Source organism: Aspergillus ambiguus (assembly GCF_047715705.1).
Source record: "Aspergillus ambiguus strain CBS 117.58 unplaced genomic scaffold BDV59scaffold_14, whole genome shotgun sequence".
NCBI lineage: Eukaryota > Fungi > Ascomycota > Eurotiomycetes > Eurotiales > Aspergillaceae > Aspergillus > Aspergillus ambiguus.
The window spans coordinates 306,628-325,152 of NW_027395527.1; the positions used below are offsets into that span (position 1 = coordinate 306,628).

Genomic DNA, 18,525 nt, shown 5'->3' on the forward strand with positions numbered 1-18,525 from the left:
CAGCTGATGATTAATCGGAGACATAAACTGCATTATGCTGGACGAAAAATCTGAACCCGCACATGATCCAGGGTCTTATCACGGCTTGCCTGATCGGGCACTCCACGACACGACGACGCCTCTAAACTCTTTCCGGGGATAGTTTAATTCTACTCGATCTTCCAGAATCTGATCCTACTTGCCAAGAGTCCGTCTGACAGAGAGACTCGATACGATATTCGCCACTGATCATGGAATCATATTGATTTTGCTTATTACAGGAATGAATGTCCTGCAAGGACGCTCAAGACCGGCCCCTACCCCCGGACCCCCCAAAGTACGGGGGTGCAAGGGGCCTCGCAAAATTGACATCCCAGCCGGGGAGACGGAAGAAGGGAGAGGTTGGCACCTGGTCGCCTTGGCAGATCTCCAGGAATCTTTTCTGGAATGCTCCGATCGCACATACTCGGTCATCGATCGGCTCAGCCATGGCTTTCTCGGGATGTCATTTTTCGGAAGCTTCAACGCAATGTGGCAAAAGTACTGTTACCCCGGAAGAGATTCTCCACTAAGACACTACGCCCCCATGAGACTAGGGGTTACAGGAGCGGAATCAAGGAAAATCAGTCGGGCATAGAGAGGAGATGGAATTTTTTTTTTGGGATATGCGACAAAAGAAAGGAAAGAAAAAGAAAATTAAGGCACTGCCAGCACCGGACCATCCGCTGCATCCCCGCGGAGGATTTCAATTCACCGACATTCAGATGAGCCACCCCATGCAAAGTTGCTATTTTAACATGCAAAGTGTGGGGATCGTGAAAATCTAGAAGGGTGGATGACCTTGATTACTCTGGGTCCGGAGACGTAAGGACGATCCAGGCCTTATCTTCCATCCCTCTAAACCACCTGCAGGATTAGTGTACCCTGCGAGGGTGGATTACACCACCATTCGCGATGCCGAGACTATGATTGGAGGATTCCCGTTCCGCAGGAGCTCCGGGGCAGATGCCGGGGGGAGCTCTGGGGAGGAATTCCAAAGCATTGGCGAGACAACTGTACCCTCGCAATGAGATACTGGAGATGACCAGCATGCGGCGGCTGTATATCCGCCTATTGAGATGGAACTCTTCAAGTATTCTCCAGTTTTTTTCTGACCGCTATGGTCCTACGACGCAGCACACGTTGGGAGCTCAAAGGATTCTGACCCAGCAACTCGGCCTCCCCATACTCGGGAATCCCGTTCGCCTGTGGGCCATTCCAGAAATGAGTGATCGCCGGGTCAAATGATCAAGCTGTCTTGCCGTTCTCAGCGACTACCTCCCACCGAGCAATAATAGTCACGATGTTGCGCAACTCCCACTTCGAACTGCCGCTGCGTGGTGTTATGCACCCATGGCTCCTTTCCCCCACTTTTCTCCCTGTGGCAAGCTTCTATGGGGCAGAGCTCTTGCATGGACAAGCCCCCTTTGCCGTGGATGTTCCCGGGCGATGAGGTGGTCTGGGTCCTTGAAGTCATGGAGGATGCTGCTCTAGAACAGCTCGCGGACCCATCAAGGCCATCACGCGGACTTCCTGAATTTTTCCATTGCTCCCTGTTTCGGTTGTTTTGTGCAACAACTACATGTTCGCTTTCGGCTGGCCAGATATGCTTTTGACCCTGCTCCCCAGGACTATAAACCCCAGGTCTGCTCTCCTACGTAGAGGATTGAATCGATCGACTGACCATACTGCATCGTGGTAACTTGACTCCTTCGCTTCCTCTTCTCTACATTCTCTATATCTTCTCCCCTCCCTCCTCTCCCACCATACTTAATCTTTAATCACCCTCATAACCCTACCTCCTCAACCCTCCTCGTAGCCATGCGTTCTACTCTGTCCCGGTCGCTGTTCCACGCAGCTCGGTCGTGGCAACGCCCATGCTCCTCCGTCTTCCACCCGCTTTCCTCGCAATTTGCCTTCTCCACGACTGCTAGCCCCAATGGCCCCCATCATATCCAGACTAGAATCCCCCCAATGAAGCCGGAGCAGAAGAACGGCCACCGCTTCAAGGAATTCGACCTGGCTGACCGGGTATATGCCATTACCGGCGGCGGACGAGGCCTGGGCCTTGCCATGGCCGAAGCGTTGATGGAGGCCGGCGCCAAAGGTACTTCCCATCTCTACCTATCCGCACCCAGTTCAACGATCCCTTTGAGTTCTAACAACGTTTTGCAGTGTACTGCTTGGACCGCCTCGACACCCCCCACCCTGATTTCCTGGCCGCCAAGGAACACGCCGAGAATGAGTACGGCGGCACGCTGGAGTACTACAAGATCGACGTGCGCGATGACGCCGAGGTGAACGCGACGTTCGCGGAGATCGCGGCGCAGCACAAGCGGCTGGATGGGATGGTCGCCGCCGCGGGCATCAACCACCTGCAGAGCGCGCTGGAGCACTCGCAGGTGGCCCTGAACGAGGTGATGCAGATCAACTACAACGGGGTGTTCAACTCGGCGACCGCCGCGGCCCGCCAGATGTTCAACTACCAGCAGAAGGGGTCGATCCTGCTGGTGGCCAGCATGAGCGGCGTCATCGCCAACAAGGGCATGACCTCGCCCGTCTACAACTCGTCCAAGGCGGCCGTCATGCAGCTGGCCCGCAGCCTGGCCATGGAATGGGGCCGCCACGGCATCCGCGTCAACAGCCTGTGCCCCGGCCACATCGTCACCCCCATGGTCGAGTCGGTCTTCCAGCAGAACCCGGCGTCTCGGGCTGTCTGGGAGGCGGAGAACATGCTCGGCCGGCTGGCGTATCCCGAGGAGTTCCGCGGGGCGGCGCTCTTCGCCCTCAGCGATGCGAGCAGCTTCATGACTGGCAGTCAGCTGCTCATTGACGGTGGACACACCGCCTGGTAGAGGGGTTTTCTATCGAAGGCTGAAGCCAACGACATGACGAATACGGTTATAGAAAGCATGATGGGCTGGGAACCCGTACTATGGGGATGCATCCCTTAATATATACATAGCGCCGTCCGTTGAACGTTTGAGCGCGCCTGGTTATTGATTGCATTCGAAGGCGCCTACGATTTTGCATGGTTCTAATAACGTCTCGGAAAACATGGGATTTTTTTTTTCTTTGTGCGTGGGAGTTGGGTTGTCTGTACGATATTTCTTCTACATGCTTTTTCTTTCCGCTTTAATATTTATGGATATCGAGAAGAAACTCCCAGACTGGGCTCCAGCCAGCTTTAGCTCTGACAAGCCAAGTAGATTTCAAGATTCTTCAAGAGTAGATATCTTCCTCAGTATGGTGTCGCACGGCTCGCTTCCACAATGTATCTTCAACTCACGCATACCACCAGAAATGGCGAATCGTCGCTAGAAACTGCGGACTGTCTACGGAGAACGCAATGCCCGCCTGCCCACACATCACTTGCAACCGATCGAACCCGCTCATATCCTCCTCGGTCATGCTGGGAGGCCATGAGGGCGGTCGCGAAAGGTGACCGAAGACACAACACGGTCAGGTTATATGCGGGAAGCACTCCTCGTGAGTATTGCCCCCGAAGCCAATGGGCTATCACTGCATTGTCCACGATCTGGTCAAGCGTGAGGTATCATGCATAATCCACGGCCTCTACACGATATACACGAACTTTTCCGCGTCCGGCTCCTGCCCAGTACCAGGATGACCGCGACCCATGAGTCCTTCACGTTCGTCGCCGCCGGCAGCGCCGCGAAAGACCATTTCGATCTCGTCACCCACGTCCTGCGCGATACGGTTCGCGCGCCGCAACAGCAACCGCAGCACGAGGGCGAGGACCGCAACCAGCAGCATGAAGAGCGAGCACACCCCCATGCCGCGCACATAGTACGGCCCGTCGCTGCGAGGATATAGTTTCGTGCCGAGGAGGGGGCCGCACTGGCCGATGACGTTTAAAATGGCGATGCTGGTTCCTTTGCCTTCCTTTGCGACGCGGTTGTCCATCGTCCACGTCATGATCAGCGTGATGGCGGAGAAGAAGCCGGACGTTGCTGGGTACACGGCCAGATAGCGGAGGAGTCGGTGGGCGGTCTCTGGGAGGCGCGAGTGGTATTCCCCGGCTAGGGCGATGACCAGGTAGGCGAGCGAGGCGAGCAGGGCGTGGGCGATCAGGTACGGACTCCGGGATCTGCCGCGGTCTGAGAGGCATGCGGTGAGTAGCACGACTGTGAAGGCTACGAGGTAGGGCGGTGCGGAGAGCGCCTGCGCGGAGAGGGAGGAGTATCCCATGCTGTGTTGGGGTGTTAGCTCCTAGCTGCGCGATGTCACGCGGGGCCGGTAGAGACGCACTCTTCGATGATGGTGGGGAGGAAGACGGGCATCGAACTGAACGCCACGTTGCAGCTGAAGAACATGAACTGGATGCTGTCAGAGACCGAACAGGATAGGCGGATGCGGTGGGCGGGGTCCTTACAGCTGTGATGTAGGATTTAGGGTCGGCCAGGGTGCTTGCGACCTCCCGCCAGTTGAACTTCCTCGTCGGTTGTTGCTCATGATACTCAGGCTTCGGCTCTTCCATTCTCAGCTCGGCCACCAGTCGCTGGCGAGGCGAGAGAAACCATGCGCGCCCCGGGCTGTCGGGGATCAACATCCACGCAAAAACCGCGACGATCACGCTCGGGAACCCTTCTACCAGGAAGAGAGTGCGCCAGGGGGCGATTGGGCCGTCTTTGCTGATCTTGACAATCACCCAGGCAAGACTACTGGCGAAGGACGAAGCCAGCGGGGCCGCCGAGACGAACAGGCCGTTTCGAAAGGCCAGCTCTTCGCGCTTGTAGAAAAGCGATAGGTAAAACGGCACGCCGGGTCCGAATGCCGCTTCTGTGATCCCCAGGAGGGCCCTGAGCGTGACAAGGCCCCCGAAAGTGGTAACCAACGATTGAAAGGAGGCGACCAGCCCCCATCCAGAGACACAAATCGCGATGTAAATATGCGGGGGCACCAGGCGATAGAGCAAGGTCATCCACTCAAAGAGGATGTAAGTGATGTAGAATGCGGTAAGGAGCCATTCATATTGCAACGAAGATAGACGCAGGTCGCTCATGAGACCTGCGATTTTCGCGTTCCCAATGTCTGTCGAGCTGGTCAGTTCCGGTGGTGGCACCAAGCCGACGAGGGGGATCTGGAGAATTGGACTAACTGGATCTATCCAGAAACGAGAGCATGTATAAGAGAGCCAAGAAAGGGACGAGTTTGCGATCAAACTTCTTCACGAGGTCTCTTTCTTCGATCGCCGTATACTTCGGAAAACTCGCTCGGGTGTGGCTCCTCGGAGAATCCCCATCCTGATAGCCGTCCTGGCTGTCATCATCGGAGTCCCGGTCATGGGCCTCACTGAAATCCGTCTGGATTCGCAGGGAGCCGGCCGCGGGGCGGCTGGAGCTGGATCGGTCATTTTCCTCTTGTGAACTGTCTGAGACCGGAGTATATCGTGTTGAGGATGAGCCTGTGCTCGAGCACGATAAAGCCGGTTCGGTCGGCTGAGGCCGCAGGGAGGCCATTATTGGTGAAGCTGTCCCCTCTACTAGATTGAAGAGTACCGACCTTATGACGCTATCATGATTGGCTTTCCATGATTGTCTTTTGGCGATGAAGTCGAGGATGCAGAATGATCCAGATTGGGTCGATAAGGGGAAATAATGGGGCCGCACGTGCCACCCAGGCCGACATCCGCACTAACATCATGTGTACGGAGTAGCTTCACGATTGGATATGGCGGGAGATAATATTAATATGTGCAATAATGTTTCTTTTTGGTAGTTCATGCTGCATTAAGGCTCAATTGATGACGTTCTCTTGCAACCACATGACTATCTGTATAGAACATGGAGATGCAGTTTGTATCTCGCAATGGTCCACATCCAGTTCTCGCTGACAGCTGGAGGCATGACGACCGCGTCAACGAGAGATGTCTATCCAGCGCACCGGCACGCGTTACATCTGTGGTGGATCGCACGAAGCAAACGCTTCAACTAGTTCAAGTACCTTCATCCCCAGGCCGATATGAGTCAATCACCCGCCGAGTTCTTCTCCGATGACGACGCTTGGGACGTCCCGGGTCGAAATGGCGAGTGCGGCCTCCCAGCAGCTCAGCAGCCTTGTCGCGGGCCTGCGCAAAGACGCGTTCCAGCTCGGAGATGGCGGCGTGGTCCCCCAGCCCGTTGCTGAGCATGTACCGCAGGGCGTTTTCGGCGCTGTCGCGCAGAAAGCGAGCCACCGCAATGTTCACCATGCCGTCGCGACGCATCGCATCGGAGTACTCGTCCCGAGCCTGGTGGTAGACGGACAGGAGTCTCTCGACGCGGTTCTGGAGTCTGTCGTTGGTGGAATCGTCCGCTGCGGGATGGCTTTCGTTGGTGGGGACAGTGCTTTCTTCGCGTGGACGGGGCTCCGAAGCAGATGCCGCTGTGATTGTCAGCTGATGTCGACCGGCGGAGGTGGCTCCGGGGGAAGGTACCTTTGGTGAGCGCATGCTGCAGCTTGAGGTGACTCGATCCGATGTGATCGTTGTGGGCGACGGGTGCGATGGGCACGATGCCGAGATACTCAGTCAGGTACAGCTCGAGAGCTCCGATGTTGGTGAGGTTGTCGCCGGAGCTGGTGAGGGCGAGGAGGGCCTTGTCGTAGATGGTGATTTGACCGTCCTCCCAGGTTTGCGAGCGACATTTCACCAAGCTGATCTGACGCTGGAGGGCATCGAAGAGGAGCTTTGACTGTTCCGGGTCGTTGAGGAGACCATGAAGCATGAGGTTCGGGTAGGTGATCTTGCCGTAGCGACGGACGATGTCGTCGGTCTTCCTTTCGTTGGCGGGAGGGTTGTCGGTATCATGGTTTGGGATCCAGGGGGACGCCATGGTTGTGGCTGAGAATAGGGATGAGCGATGGAGGGAAGAGGGTGGTTGTATTGCAGAGGGGCACGAGGTAGGGTGAGGATAGACGGTCGATGGGACTCTGTTCCACGACCCGATTGCAGATTGCGAGTGAATCTGTGAGGTCTAGTGAACAAAGATATGCATGCAATATCGGCACGCCAGCCACTGACGATGATAGAGATGAGACGAACCGAAAGATATCAATTATTCATGCCAAATTACGGGGGTTGGTAAGTCGTACACTAGAATCGATCCATAAACAGAAGCAAAATGGCTAATTCCTCTCTTGCCACAGCCTCTTCACCTCCTCCACCAGAACCGGCACCGTACTGCCGTCTGCTCCCTTTGCACAATCTCTCCAGACGCCATCGTCGTGGACACACCACAGCTTCTCATCCAGCCGGACCGTGCAGCTGGTCTTGATCCCCAGTCTGGCGTTGTGGACAGCGCTCTCCCGCAATAGGGCCAGCCCGCTGAGCTCTCCCCGTTTGGGGTCATCCTCCTGCCGGCTGGCGCAGGCGTTCAAGGCATCAAAGTCAATCCCATGCTCTGCGGCGCAGTCCTGCACCAATGGCTGGGCGGGGACTTTCTGGTAGGTGCTCAGGAGACAATTGGCAAATCCGAGCGAGCGGATGGTTGGCATGCGGATGGGATCCGAGGCGTCGTCTGGCTTGAAGGGGAGATTCTCCGCACAGAGAATGAGAGAGTCGCCTATGCATTCCTCCGGGCCATGCATGCAGGTGATATCCGACGACTTGTCGGAGATGCTACGGAACGGGTCAATGCGAGGTGGGATGTCTGGAGTGGCGAGATGACTCACTTTGCGATGAAGGACAGATGGAAGTCGACCTTGTCGCTGACTTGTTCCATCGTGGGGACGATCAACGTCCGCAGACAGTCCCGCGCATCGGGACATTTGCTCATGATATGAGCCTCCAGCGGGACGGGCTCTCCATGGTCCGGGTAGTCGCCTATGGGCTGCTGGGCATGGTCCTCGGACGCTTGAGCGGGAACGAGGGAGAGGGAGAGGAGCAGGACTACGGGGATGGCGATGGGGTGGGGAGTAGACGGAACGAGCTTCATGATGAGCGTTTGGGGATGATGACGATGATGACGAGAAGCAGGAAGGAGTAAACAAGAGGCGATTCGATTCTGGGGAAAGCACGGGATGTGGGGAGATTACCGGATGCAGCAGGCGCATTCCACCCACGTTACACATGAGTTGGAGTATAAAAGATCATCATCTGCTCCATAGGGGATGCTCATGGTTATCGTTGGTATCGTCTGTTTCGTCGCATCGACTGAATAGACTGATCGATGGGACGTGGGAGTCCAGAGTCGACGCACGCCGACTTCGGAGACTAAACTAGAGCTGTACATCGGACGAGTACATAGAAGACCATCCGCCAGCTATTACTCCCGAGTCGATCCTATGGTAGATGCAGAGATATAGAGTCACTACCAGAGGGACCGAGTAAGAAATACCTGCGTAGTCCTATCGACTAGAGAGATACAGAATTGATTAGGTGGTAGTCGGCCGTGGCATTGGGCTCTGGTGGAGGAGCAGCCAGCGTCACATCGTCCGAGCCGATGGTCGCATTATCGCCATCATCTCTCTCTCGCTCCTTCCTCTCCTTCCTCTCTTCTTCCTCTCTCTTCTTCCTCTACACTCTCCTCTCTCCTCCTCTCAACCGCTCATCTCCCTACCCTCCTCCCCCTTCCATCCTCCTCGCCCATCTCCTCCATCTCCTCCATCTCCTCCTCCACCTCGTCGCATCCGTAACTTTGTTGGTCCCCCGATCCTCCTGCAGACACGCGTCACTGCATCCTTTGCAATAGCGTTGTGGCATTCCAGAACCACACTAACCTCTGCCATGATCTAGCTCACTTATCCTCCCATCCGCCCCGTCGCCATTCCCCACCGACACCGGTTTTACATATACACATTCCCCGGGACGATCGCACAATCCTCCGGACGCCATCCCGGCTCCCTCCGTTCTCCGACTTATACCCATTACACCTGGCGTGCCTTCGACCGGGGAGCCCGGCGCTGTTCCATTTTCCCCCTACCGGTCCCGTGGTTGCCTGACAAAGCCCCCGCGGCATGGCGTCCCCGGACATGGCGGAAGTTCCCAAGACTAAGGAGGAGCTCGACGACCTCATCGATGAGGACGAGGAGGACCCCCTGGAGCTGGATCCCGCCCAACGAGCGTTTCTCGAGCGCCAGCGCCTCCTCGACGACTTTCTCTCCCCCCTCGCCCCCGACGAAGCCACCCTCTACAAACTGGCCCGTCGCTTTTCCACCGTGTACCGCTCGCTCGCCCTGCATTCCGAAGAACAGTTTCTCCCCACCCCCGTCACCCATCTACCCTCCGGTCTCGAGACCGGCCGCTACCTCGCCATCGATGTCGGCGGCAGCAACTTGCGCGTCGCGTTCATCGAGCTGCTCGGGGATGCCGATGAATCCGATCCCCCCTCGACCGACGCCACGGAACGATCCCGCGATACCATTCGCAAGGCGCAGCGACAGCGCGTGCGACGCACATTGGAGAGGGCGTGGCCCATCCAGGAACATCTCAAGATGGACCAGGCGGAGGACCTGTTCGCGTGGATCGGGGACTGTATCGCGGAGGTGGTGGCCGAGAGCTTGTCGTCGGACGCGACCAAAGGCAGCGTCCCCGAGGAATTGGAGATGGGCATCACCTTCAGTTTTCCCATCATGTGAGTGACCACCCGCGCATCCAGGGCGCAGCACTAACAGCGATCCAGGCAAGAATCCCTGGCGGAAGCCACCCTGATGCCCATGGGCAAAGGCTTCGCCATCACATCCGACCTCAATCTTCGCAAGATCCTCCTGACCGGCTACGAGAAACACACGCGACGGCCGGACGAGGAAGAGCCCTCCAGCAAACGCCGGAAACTGTTCGCGTTGCCCAAGCTCAAGATCTCCGCCATCACCAACGACACGGTCGCCACCCTGGTCTCCCTCGCATACGCCGTCAAGTCCCTCCCCAACAGCCGCGTCGCCATGGGCATCATTGTCGGGACCGGCTGTAATGCCACCATCCCGATGAAACTCAGTTCCCTGCACCAGTCCAAGGCGGAACATGTCCGGTCGAGAGACGCCAGCGCCGAGGAGACGATCGTCAACACCGAATGGACCATCGCAGGGGCCGCGCCCCCGCTCCACGAACTCAACCTCATCACCAAGTGGGATATCGAGCTGGACCGAGCCTGCGCACGCCCCGGCTTCCAGCCCTTCGAGTACCTGACCGGCGGTCGCTACATCGGCGAGCTCATCCGCCTCATTCTCCTCGACTACCTCACGAGCGTCGCCCGCGTGCCGACCGAAGCGTTGCCCGCGACCCTCCGGGAGGCGTACGCCCTCACAACGACGTACGTCTCCGACCACATCGCCCGGGCCCGATCCGACCAGGAAGTCGCCGACGAACTCAACCGATCGCTGTCGCCGCCCAAAGACGGCCCCTGGTCCTGGGATGCCGCCTCCGCCGGCGCCTTTCGCCAGATCGCGCGCACCGTGCAACGACGGTCCGCGGGGCTGATCGCCGCGGCGGTCGTCGGGCTTCTCGCGTGCGCGAAAGAAATCGAGCTCAAAGTCGAGAGCAGCGAGAATTCCCCGGAACAGTCGAACGCTGCCTCCCCGCAGCGGAACGGCGACGCCCCAGCCCAGCGGACGCCGGTCCCCGACGGAAGCAGAGCCTCGCAGGGCCCGATCGTCCCCGTGCTCTCGCCCACGCCGACCCCGGCGGACTGGCAATCTGGCCCGGAGGAGCTGGTCGTCGCGTACACCGGCGGCATCATCCAGCACTATCCCAACTTCAAGGACATTTGCCAGCAGTTCATTGACCGACTGATCATGCGGACGGGGCCCCAGAAAAGCGGCAAGTCCGTGTTCCTGCGGGAGGCCTCTGACGGCGGGGTCATCGGGGCTGGGGTTTTGGCTGGGATGGTGGGAAATGCATAGTTGGGGACAGCTCGGACATGATTTAAGATTGACGTGATGATGATTTTGGCTTCTGTTGACTTTGGTTGGGAGTTTCTTGTCTTCAGGAAATAGAGGGTTTCAGCCGAAGGCGTCCTACGGTTTGATTTAGTGTTTTGTGCTTATATGCGTTGAATATGTCTGTTTAGCTTTTCTGTCTGAGATATGCATTAGATGCTGATGTTGCCGAGTCTTGGACTACACCAATCGCCACGGAGCACGTCTTTATTGTTGTTGGTAACATGTACATGGCATTTTGCGGGTGGGCTGATTCGAGACAATATACCGTCTGTGTCCAGTAATGTCCGAGCGACGGAATCGACCGCAATGGAAGTGGTAGAAGGTAGGTTAAATCACAAGTCCGGGCAGACTCAAAGAGGAGGGAGCACAGTGATTGCACCCGCAGGCGGACTCGAGACATTTGTACTTGCCAACGGAACCACCAGGCCATGGGCGCAGCCTACGTATGGAACAGCGATTCAAAATCCAAGACAGTCCCACCCATATGGGACGAGACAGGACCGAACCGAGGAGGAAAAGCAAAGTCCGAAAACTGGCTCCTATACTCGATCAGTCGGTAGCACGGACAGAGCGCACCCACCAGCGGACTCTCCCATCGACGTCACGCCCAAGTCAAGTTAGTTCCCCTCGAAAAGGCATTCAGCCCCTAGACGACCGTCGAAAAGGAGGCCAAGAGGGGACTTAAATGCCATGCCCAGGGCGGTGCGCCCACCCCTAGACTCGAGTCGCCCGGGCATGAGCCGGTCGACTGGGTTTCTGGAGACACGCGGCGTGGAAAGAATCCCGATGCGCCAATCACTGCGGGTGCGACCTGGACAGGCACCGCACGCAGGGATGAATCCACTGGGTGGACGAGGGCGTCGAGGACTCGGTGGAATGCCGAGTGGGCGTTAGCATTGTTCCCGATGCAAGGGAACCGCGGATTATCGGACCTACTTTATCGACGACGGGGCGGTTACGCGCCCGTATCTGTGGTGGGCCGGCGCAGAGAGACATGGAAAATTCGACGGTTGGTTCGGTTTGAAATGTGTCTGAGGCAGTGGTCCGATCGGTATCTCGTGCGACGTCTTTGCCTAGCTACGGGATTCTGGTGTCCTTTCGGTCATGGAATGGTCGGTTGAGCACGGTGGGATTGTTTGTTTCTGTCGCGTGGACGGCATTGTACGATTGGTATTGGATTTAATGTATCGGACCGGGTGTTGGACGCTGTCCACGCCGTCCAGGGATACATTCTGGACGGGGATGGGGACGTGAAGCCGGATGTTGCTCGTCCTCGTCCTGCACAGCCAGCGCCATGCTAACACCGGGCTTATGCTCACGAAGTTAATCGACGACCGCGGACGTCTGATCCACTGCACTGGGAGCCTGCGCATCCGGCTCAAATTCAATGCAAGAGCTGACTGGCAACCGCTCGCGACTGCAACCGAACAAGGGGTAAACAGCAGAGTTCACGACCCATACCCCCGTCTGCCAGGGACGACTGCCAGAAGAATGTGTCACATAAGTCGTCCATTCCAGAGCCTCTGTCAGCTTGCCTTTGCGTGTCACAGAATTCGTCGATCTGGTAAAGTGGCATTCATTAGTTGCACCGGTGATTCTGTCCACTTTTTTGCCTTTCCGTCTATTATGCTCCCCTCCCGCCGGGCGAGTATATAGAGCTTCCTGTCCCGGATTCCTGGCTCGTTCTCTACTGCACTCCATCTCTGGCCATAGAGCATCGTCCTTCTTTCTTTCTTTTCCTTCCTGTTCCCTCGTCTTTCGTTTTGCTGTCAGCCGCGTCATTCGTTCATAGACTTCTCGCGCTCTTTTCCGTGCTGTTTCCTGCGCCTCGTTTCATACCCGCTTCGGTCCCAGTGTAGATACTGACCGGCCCTCTCAATCGTTACCATCACCTACCATATTAATCACCTAATCCTAATCCCTCGATCATTCGACAACCATGGACTGCATCCGTCAGCTTGTCCGTCTGGTGAAGGCGCCCTTCCGCCGGAACTCACACCGGGTGTTGGAGATCGTGAGTCGTTGCCTCCGGCTTGCGTGACTGCACAGCTAATACCATGCTTCCCAGGGTCCCCCTATGAACTTCCGAAAGGAAGAACTCCCCTCATTCTTTTGCGACGATGAGTCCGTGTGCCCCAACAACTGCCAGCCACGCCTCCACTAACCAACCCATCGCAGTGCGTTGACCCTGCATAGTCGCGGTTCCACCCTGGAGAAGCACGTCATGGTCCAAGCCGTCGAGTACCCGCCGTCGTCTGCCGCAGACACCATCCGGGCACAGGTGCGCAGACTCAGCGTGAAGGGCATGCAGCCCCTACCAGACCACGAATAGGCTGCCCAAAGCCTGATGTCGAGGGAGTGGCCCTCGCGTCCAAAACCACACCCGACAAAAAGAAAACAAAAAAACCGACACAAGAGCGTGTATGACTACAGCAGGAAGGTGGGAACTTCGTTGAGCCGTGACCTGTTCGAGCCCTCGCTTCTGCGAGCATTCTCTGTTTTGTCGATAGACGTCGAGCCCGACATCGACCGCGGCCTCGCGCTCTGCCGGGCCGCCTTGTCCGGTCTCCCCAACTCTGGCAGTTGGTCGAATTCATCATCAAAAAGCAATCCTCGTTTCTTAGCTCCCACCTGCTCCCTGCGTTTCTCGGTAGTCTGTATCTGCGCCTGCGGCGGCGGTGTCCGCCCGCCACGAACCCCCAGACTCGAGGCCTTCGTCCCAGTCTTCGTCTCCGGACCGCCCGCGCCGGGCCTCACCCTCACCGCCGTCGGCGTGCCTCTCGGCGGGGCATCCAAATCATCATCCTCCTCCGACCGCGTCTCCTCCCCCGTCGTAGCCGTAGTCCCCGCGCGTAGAAACCCCGCCGCCGCCCTCGTCGTCGACCGCACCCCCTGCATCCCAACCAGCGAGCGCGCCTTGCGCGGGCTCGTCATCAACCCATGCAGCGACGTCCCCGCGAACGCATCATCCGCCTCGTCGTCGTCTTCGTCGTCTTCGTCGCCTCCCTCCTCCTCGGAGTCCACCCGCGGCCGACGGCCCGCCATCTGCTCCAGCCCGGAATCCTGCCGCCGGGCAAGCGCCTCGGCCGCATCGCGCCGGATCATGTCCGGGCTGACTGGGGTGACCCCGTCGGTGGGACGGGCGAGCTGGCGGATGGCGTCGGCGTTCTGGCGCTTGGCTTCCTTTTTGCGTCGGACGTATTCGGCGTAATGGAGATGTTGGGTGAAGGTCTGCGCGACGGCGTAGAACTCGTCTTCGACCATCATGTAGATGTCGTCGTGGTCGAGGCCTTCGATCGGCGATCTGCGTTCGTTCATTAGTGGGTGGGGTGTGTTCATCTGGGAATGGGGGGATGTACTCTTCTGATGGACAGCGGTGGATTGGTGAGGAGGGAGGTGTTGGCGCTGGGAGTGGGTTTGTTAGCGGAGGCTATGTTGTACATGTTGCTTGGATAGGCACCGTACAGGATCGAAAGAAATCGCGGTTGCGCGGACGCGGCGTGGCGGCGGCATCGGCATCGTTCTTCTTGCGCGCGGTGGCTCCCGGGGTCAGTTTCTTGGGGGTTTTGTCGCTGGCTGGGTTGGTGAGCCAGGGGAGGGTGCGAGGCATGGTGTTGGATTTGAGTCAGTCCGTGGGCTGGTGGTGGGCGGAGAGAGAGATGGGGAGATGTAGAGTGGTGGTGGGAGGGAGGTTGAGCTTGCGATCAGCGGGAGATCTCCCGCCTCCGCAACTCGGCTTATCAGTGGCTGACTGTATATATATAGTGGGAGTGCTTGACTACTACAACAAAACGTAAACTACAGGCAGCAAACAGGATGTCAGGTCCCGTAATATGGAATTTCTGAATGTAGATGCGCCAGCTTTTTTAGGTTTCCTTACGAATCTCCTGTGGCTGGCACATTACTTGAAGTATGAATAGTAGAAATGCTGATCCGACCCTTGAACATGACGAGATCTGGCAGAAATACCTTGCATTAGATGGTTGGCTGCATGCGAAGAGAAATAAAGCTGATGGTTATAGACATTCGTCGTTAATATATATATATATTGGATACGCCATTCGAAGACCAGGAATGGCCACACATAGCATCTTTGTTGACATCCAAGACGAATTATAACCCTACTTGAACGAAAGGGGAGACTTAACTACTGGCTCGTGTATTTAGCCATGGTAGTTGGACGCCTATAAGGATATACGAAGGTCAAATCAGTATAGGTAGGAGAAAGGAAGAAGAGAAAAGGCGAGAAAAGGGTAGATGATAAATCAGCCTACCTACGAAGATATATTTCCAGTTCACGAGACATTATCCATGTAGTTATTTACTTATCTAAGACCAGTGCATTCCACTCGGCCCCTCAATCGACCCTCCTCTTCTAGGTAGCTCTTACTGCACATACTCTGTTTTCCTCTAGCCAAATTACCTGAGAGCATGTATACGGAATCTAGTTCCTACAAAGTGACAGACGGCCTATAACGAAAGAGTATCATATTTCTTCTTGCCTCCATGAACATGGCGCTGGCGCAGATAACATCTATTGGCGGCATGAGAAGCAATATTGTTCTGAGATCTACCGAAGACATTCAACCAGGACATAAGCCCGTCTTACATTCTGGTATACCATTCTAAACTGAAACGGCGACTATGATGGTATGCACGCAAAATCAGACCCAACGCCACAAAGTGCCATGAAATGTCCAGCCGTAAACCAGCAAAGCAAACGCCAGCCGTCGTTGTCAACCGATGATAACGCCGCAAGAAAACGTGACCGAAACCCACCCTATGCCTCACCAGGCCGCTTACTATTGCAGCTCACGATCTTGACCTTATCCGCCGTCACCATCGTCTGGTTATCCAGCTTGAAGTTGACATCTTTGATGAGAAAAGTCCACACTTCGTCGCAGAAACGGTACGTATCCAAATGGCCCTGTTGGTTGTTCACTCCATGTGAGCAAGTCTGCCCCTTCCGAACGGGAATCGGGGGAAGGCATGTCTGTATCTAACCTTGAAGGTCAACCGGGCCCGCACTTTGTCTGCGAGCACCTCCGTAATCACCCTATCAAAGGTCGAGAGGATCTTCATCGCCAGTTGAGGCTCGATGCGGCCATCGTTGATCAAATCGTCCAGTGTGTCGGTCAAGGAAAGGCCGAGACTGCTGTCGTTAGTAACGGGATTTCCCGACGGAGGTGTCAGCCTATCGCGAGAAATCCATACCTACTCCCGCGATAGAGTTCGTAATACGCTTGGGCGCTCATGGTGGCAGGCTGCGTGGATGAGAGTTGGGAGAGGAGAGGCTGAAGTGGAGAGTTTGGGTGATTCGATTCCGTCCGGAGATAGCGGGGAGATATCACGTGAGACCCCACTGATCATGTGACGGGCTGGTCTCTCTTTCGTCATCTGCATCCATTTATGTTGTGATATCAACAATTCGTTCAATTGTTTCTCGGTCTCCGTTGGAAATGAAGCTATTACGAATCCTGCTACAGCGCTCGCGGAAGACTTCATCACATCCCCCTAATGTCATTCTACAACGGCGCATAATAACTTCCGCGCCACATCGATTAGACGCCAACAAAAGTCAGTCCAGTGTCCAGCCGCGCTATTCCAAGCTAACATGTAGATTAGATCAGTGTCAAAAGAAAGGGGCTACTCAGAAGAGTGATTCACAGCCTGATAATGCTCAGAACGCAAAAGCGTCCAAGTCAATTTCCCAGACGGATGAAGAACTCCGTGAAAGACTGGAGCAGATGTCTGGAGGCGGCGGCGCCTCCGGAATTGAATATGAAGATGGGAAGCCTAGCACTATGAAGCGGAGTGTACGCAATAATATGTTTCGTTATATCTGATCATACAGGTGGCAGCTCGTTGCATTTGCCTACACGTTGGTAAGTACCTCCACAATCGCCACGCATCCTATTTCCCTATCTTTCTTCTCAAAGCCATTACAATGGTTTGGTTGATAAACAAGTCCCTATAATTATATAGTATATCGTGCAAGGCTGACGATGGGCCCAGAATATTACATTCGGTGTATTACTATTACGCCGAAGGAATAAAGCCCGTCTGTGCATGCAAAAACCGCCTATTACCGGCGTATGTATATGTTTCGGACTTTTCACCAGTGGAGCATCGCCAATCTTAAGTATAAAGCAACAAATTCTCGTCAGCAAATCCTTTCCTGTCAATACCCTGCTGACATACACACACATTCTCTCATATGCTACACTCTCATACAACGACATTCAATCAATTATGGCTTCGCCCTTGGACCCATCTACCCTCCGAATCACTCTCACTACAACCCCAAAGAAGTCCCTACGCAAGATGACCCTATCCGCAAGACCAGCGCTTTCTGCACAGACCACATGAGCTCCGCCGTCTGGCATTCCTCGACCGGCTGGGAAGCCCCAGAGCTGAAGCCCTACGGCCCGCTCGCCATCATGCCCAATGCGTCGGCTCTGCACCACGCCACGGATGCTTCGAGGGCCTGAAGGCCTACCGCGGCTATGATGGCAAAGTACGTCTATTACGCCCCGGATTGCAACGCCCATCGCATGCGCATCTCCGTGGCCCGAGTCGCCCTCCCAGACGTCGATCCGCATGCGTTCGTGGCGCTGATCGAAGCCTTGCTGGAGGTCGACGCAGATAAGTTTCTGCCAATGTCGCAGCCAGGCTCGTTTCTGTACCTTCGTCCTGCCATGATCGGCATGCATGAAGGGTTGGGCCCGCATGCCCCTGATACAGCCATGTTGTTCATCATCGCAACATATATGCCCGAGATGGGCGAGCAACCCTTGCGGGTTATGGCGAGTGGGGATGGTACAATCCGAGCGTGGCCTGGGGGTTTTGGGTATGCAAAAGTGGGGAGTAACTATGGGCCGGCGTTGGTGCCGGCTTTGGAGGCCCGCCGAAGTGGTTATGACCAGGTTTTGTGGTTGTTCGGTGAGGAGAGATGGGTTACGGAGTGTGGACCGAGCAACTTTTTTGTTGTTTGGCGAACCCGAGAGGGCCAGCTCCAGTTGGTCAAGGCTCCGTTGGATGATAGGATGATTCTCGATGGTGTCACTAGGCGGAGTATTTTACAGTTGGTAAGGGAGATGCTATCGGTTGAAGGAAACAAGGTGGTGATGGAACCTCTGGAGGTCGTGGAGCGGAAGTATGCTATGGATGAAATTGTGGATGCTCTCGATGAGGGTTGGCTACTGAAAGCCTTTGTGGCACCGCATATTTTGTCTGTCCGGTGTCGACTATTAACTTCCGCTGTAGGGACCTCACAGTCCCCATGAAGGAGCCACTATTGGTGAATACACAGCCGCTATTAAAGCCTGGATTCGGGATATTATGTACGGCCGGGAAGACCATGACTGGGGAGTAGAGTGCAAGCATACGCGCGGTTGAAATGCAGCTTGTGAATGCTGTTTGTAACAAATGACCAGGGTAATCTTACATTTAAAGGGTGCACGAGCTTCGTTGATCTCTTTTAAATGACCGGCATCAAGATGCAAAGTGTATTCTGTGTTCACTCCTTGAGACCCGTCAAATAATAGGTCCTCTCCCCTCCATGCCATTGGGAACAGTAATTTGTCTGGAATGCCATCGCTCAATTGTATTCGCTCGCTAGGTTTGTCT

The 18,525-nt window shown here is 55.9% G+C and overlaps 10 protein-coding genes across 10 annotated transcripts; 5 read left to right on the forward strand and 5 right to left on the reverse strand.

The window, feature by feature from the left end:
* Nucleotides 1–1,596: 1,596 nt before the first annotated feature.
* On the forward strand, nt 1,597–2,923 carry BDV59DRAFT_207655 (putative short chain dehydrogenase/oxidoreductase). The gene is made up of 2 exons (XM_073695043.1): nt 1,597–2,125; nt 2,194–2,923. Exons 1-2 carry the CDS (start codon nt 1,840–1,842, stop codon nt 2,871–2,873), a joined length of 966 nt encoding a protein of 321 aa, XP_073548310.1. The 5' UTR covers nt 1,597–1,839; the 3' UTR covers nt 2,874–2,923.
* A 671-nt stretch (nt 2,924–3,594) lies between these two features.
* BDV59DRAFT_193043 (putative MFS transporter) lies at nt 3,595–6,854 on the reverse strand (the record flags this gene model as incomplete). The annotated part of the gene is made up of 6 exons (XM_073692149.1): nt 3,595–4,251; nt 4,287–4,358; nt 4,415–5,073; nt 5,141–5,566; nt 5,986–6,405; nt 6,458–6,854. The coding sequence occupies 6 exons, from the start codon at nt 6,852–6,854 to the stop codon at nt 3,595–3,597; spliced, it is 2,631 nt and encodes an 876-aa protein (XP_073548311.1).
* BDV59DRAFT_177585 (GILT family protein) lies at nt 6,797–8,538 on the reverse strand. Its single transcript, XM_073689637.1, has 2 exons — nt 7,693–8,538; nt 6,797–7,639 (listed from the first exon to the last, which is right to left on the reverse strand). The coding sequence occupies exons 1-2, from the start codon at nt 7,953–7,955 to the stop codon at nt 7,147–7,149; spliced, it is 756 nt and encodes a 251-aa protein (XP_073548312.1). The 5' UTR covers nt 7,956–8,538; the 3' UTR covers nt 6,797–7,146.
* Nucleotides 8,539–8,844: 306 nt separating this feature from the next.
* BDV59DRAFT_26825 (hexokinase family protein) lies at nt 8,845–10,953 on the forward strand. Its single transcript, XM_073696094.1, has 2 exons — nt 8,845–9,593; nt 9,642–10,953. The coding sequence occupies exons 1-2, from the start codon at nt 8,977–8,979 to the stop codon at nt 10,855–10,857; spliced, it is 1,833 nt and encodes a 610-aa protein (XP_073548313.1). The 5' UTR covers nt 8,845–8,976; the 3' UTR covers nt 10,858–10,953.
* BDV59DRAFT_26826 (uncharacterized protein) lies at nt 10,954–12,118 on the forward strand. The gene is made up of 2 exons (XM_073696095.1): nt 10,954–11,255; nt 11,729–12,118. The coding sequence occupies exons 1-2, from the start codon at nt 11,050–11,052 to the stop codon at nt 12,015–12,017; spliced, it is 495 nt and encodes a 164-aa protein (XP_073548314.1). The 5' UTR covers nt 10,954–11,049; the 3' UTR covers nt 12,018–12,118.
* On the reverse strand, nt 12,119–13,001 carry BDV59DRAFT_26827 (uncharacterized protein). Its single transcript, XM_073696096.1, has one exon. The coding sequence runs from the start codon at nt 12,676–12,678 to the stop codon at nt 12,220–12,222; it is 459 nt and encodes a 152-aa protein (XP_073548315.1). The 5' UTR covers nt 12,679–13,001; the 3' UTR covers nt 12,119–12,219.
* Nucleotides 12,836–13,228, forward strand: BDV59DRAFT_201738 (uncharacterized protein; the record flags this gene model as incomplete). The annotated part of the gene is made up of 3 exons (XM_073693877.1): nt 12,836–12,910; nt 12,965–13,020; nt 13,075–13,228. The coding sequence occupies 3 exons, from the start codon at nt 12,836–12,838 to the stop codon at nt 13,226–13,228; spliced, it is 285 nt and encodes a 94-aa protein (XP_073548316.1).
* On the reverse strand, nt 13,028–14,579 carry BDV59DRAFT_26784 (uncharacterized protein). Its single transcript, XM_073696093.1, has 3 exons — nt 14,362–14,579; nt 14,256–14,301; nt 13,028–14,200 (listed from the first exon to the last, which is right to left on the reverse strand). Exons 1-3 carry the CDS (start codon nt 14,504–14,506, stop codon nt 13,324–13,326), a joined length of 1,068 nt encoding a protein of 355 aa, XP_073548317.1. The 5' UTR covers nt 14,507–14,579; the 3' UTR covers nt 13,028–13,323.
* A 787-nt stretch (nt 14,580–15,366) lies between these two features.
* Nucleotides 15,367–16,185, reverse strand: BDV59DRAFT_177592 (transcription initiation factor IIA subunit gamma). Its single transcript, XM_073689638.1, has 3 exons — nt 16,111–16,185; nt 15,901–16,048; nt 15,367–15,823 (listed from the first exon to the last, which is right to left on the reverse strand). The coding sequence occupies exons 1-3, from the start codon at nt 16,149–16,151 to the stop codon at nt 15,677–15,679; spliced, it is 336 nt and encodes a 111-aa protein (XP_073548318.1). The 5' UTR covers nt 16,152–16,185; the 3' UTR covers nt 15,367–15,676.
* A 1,076-nt stretch (nt 16,186–17,261) lies between these two features.
* BDV59DRAFT_193046 (D-aminoacid aminotransferase-like PLP-dependent enzyme) lies at nt 17,262–18,294 on the forward strand (the record flags this gene model as incomplete). The annotated part of the gene is made up of 3 exons (XM_073692150.1): nt 17,262–17,347; nt 17,390–18,002; nt 18,163–18,294. The coding sequence occupies 3 exons, from the start codon at nt 17,262–17,264 to the stop codon at nt 18,292–18,294; spliced, it is 831 nt and encodes a 276-aa protein (XP_073548319.1).
* Between the last annotated feature and the right edge of the window lie 231 nt (nt 18,295–18,525).

What these genes read in the sequence shown, in the direction of transcription:
- BDV59DRAFT_26825 (XM_073696094.1), top strand. Translation starts at nt 8,977, where the DNA reads ATGGCGTCCCCGGACATGGCGGAAGTTCCCAAGACTAAGGAGGAGCTC. An exon ending in ACCTTCAGTTTTCCCATCAT is followed by an intron (nt 9,594 to 9,641) that starts GTGAGTGACCAC and finishes ACAGCGATCCAG; the next exon opens with GCAAGAATCCCTGGCGGAAG.
- BDV59DRAFT_26826 (XM_073696095.1), top strand. Translation starts at nt 11,050, where the DNA reads ATGCTGATGTTGCCGAGTCTTGGACTACACCAATCGCCACGGAGCACG. An exon ending in TCCGGGCAGACTCAAAGAGG is followed by an intron (nt 11,256 to 11,728) that starts AGGGAGCACAGT and finishes CACCGCACGCAG; the next exon opens with GGATGAATCCACTGGGTGGA.
- BDV59DRAFT_177592 (XM_073689638.1), bottom strand. Translation starts at nt 16,151, where the DNA reads ATGAGCGCCCAAGCGTATTACGAACTCTATCGCGGGAGTAG. An exon ending in GAACTCTATCGCGGGAGTAG is followed by an intron (nt 16,049 to 16,110) that starts GTATGGATTTCT and finishes TAACGACAGCAG; the next exon opens with TCTCGGCCTTTCCTTGACCG. An exon ending in GGGCCCGGTTGACCTTCAAG is followed by an intron (nt 15,824 to 15,900) that starts GTTAGATACAGA and finishes AACAACCAACAG; the next exon opens with GGCCATTTGGATACGTACCG.
- BDV59DRAFT_26784 (XM_073696093.1), bottom strand. Translation starts at nt 14,506, where the DNA reads ATGCCTCGCACCCTCCCCTGGCTCACCAACCCAGCCAGCGACAAAACC. An exon ending in CCGCGATTTCTTTCGATCCT is followed by an intron (nt 14,302 to 14,361) that starts GTACGGTGCCTA and finishes ACCCACTCCCAG; the next exon opens with CGCCAACACCTCCCTCCTCA. An exon ending in CACCGCTGTCCATCAGAAGA is followed by an intron (nt 14,201 to 14,255) that starts GTACATCCCCCC and finishes GAACGAACGCAG; the next exon opens with ATCGCCGATCGAAGGCCTCG.
- BDV59DRAFT_26827 (XM_073696096.1), bottom strand. Translation starts at nt 12,678, where the DNA reads ATGACGCGGCTGACAGCAAAACGAAAGACGAGGGAACAGGAAGGAAAA.
- BDV59DRAFT_177585 (XM_073689637.1), bottom strand. Translation starts at nt 7,955, where the DNA reads ATGAAGCTCGTTCCGTCTACTCCCCACCCCATCGCCATCCCCGTAGTC. An exon ending in CATCTGTCCTTCATCGCAAA is followed by an intron (nt 7,640 to 7,692) that starts GTGAGTCATCTC and finishes CCCGTTCCGTAG; the next exon opens with CATCTCCGACAAGTCGTCGG.
- BDV59DRAFT_207655 (XM_073695043.1), top strand. Translation starts at nt 1,840, where the DNA reads ATGCGTTCTACTCTGTCCCGGTCGCTGTTCCACGCAGCTCGGTCGTGG. An exon ending in GATGGAGGCCGGCGCCAAAG is followed by an intron (nt 2,126 to 2,193) that starts GTACTTCCCATC and finishes AACGTTTTGCAG; the next exon opens with TGTACTGCTTGGACCGCCTC.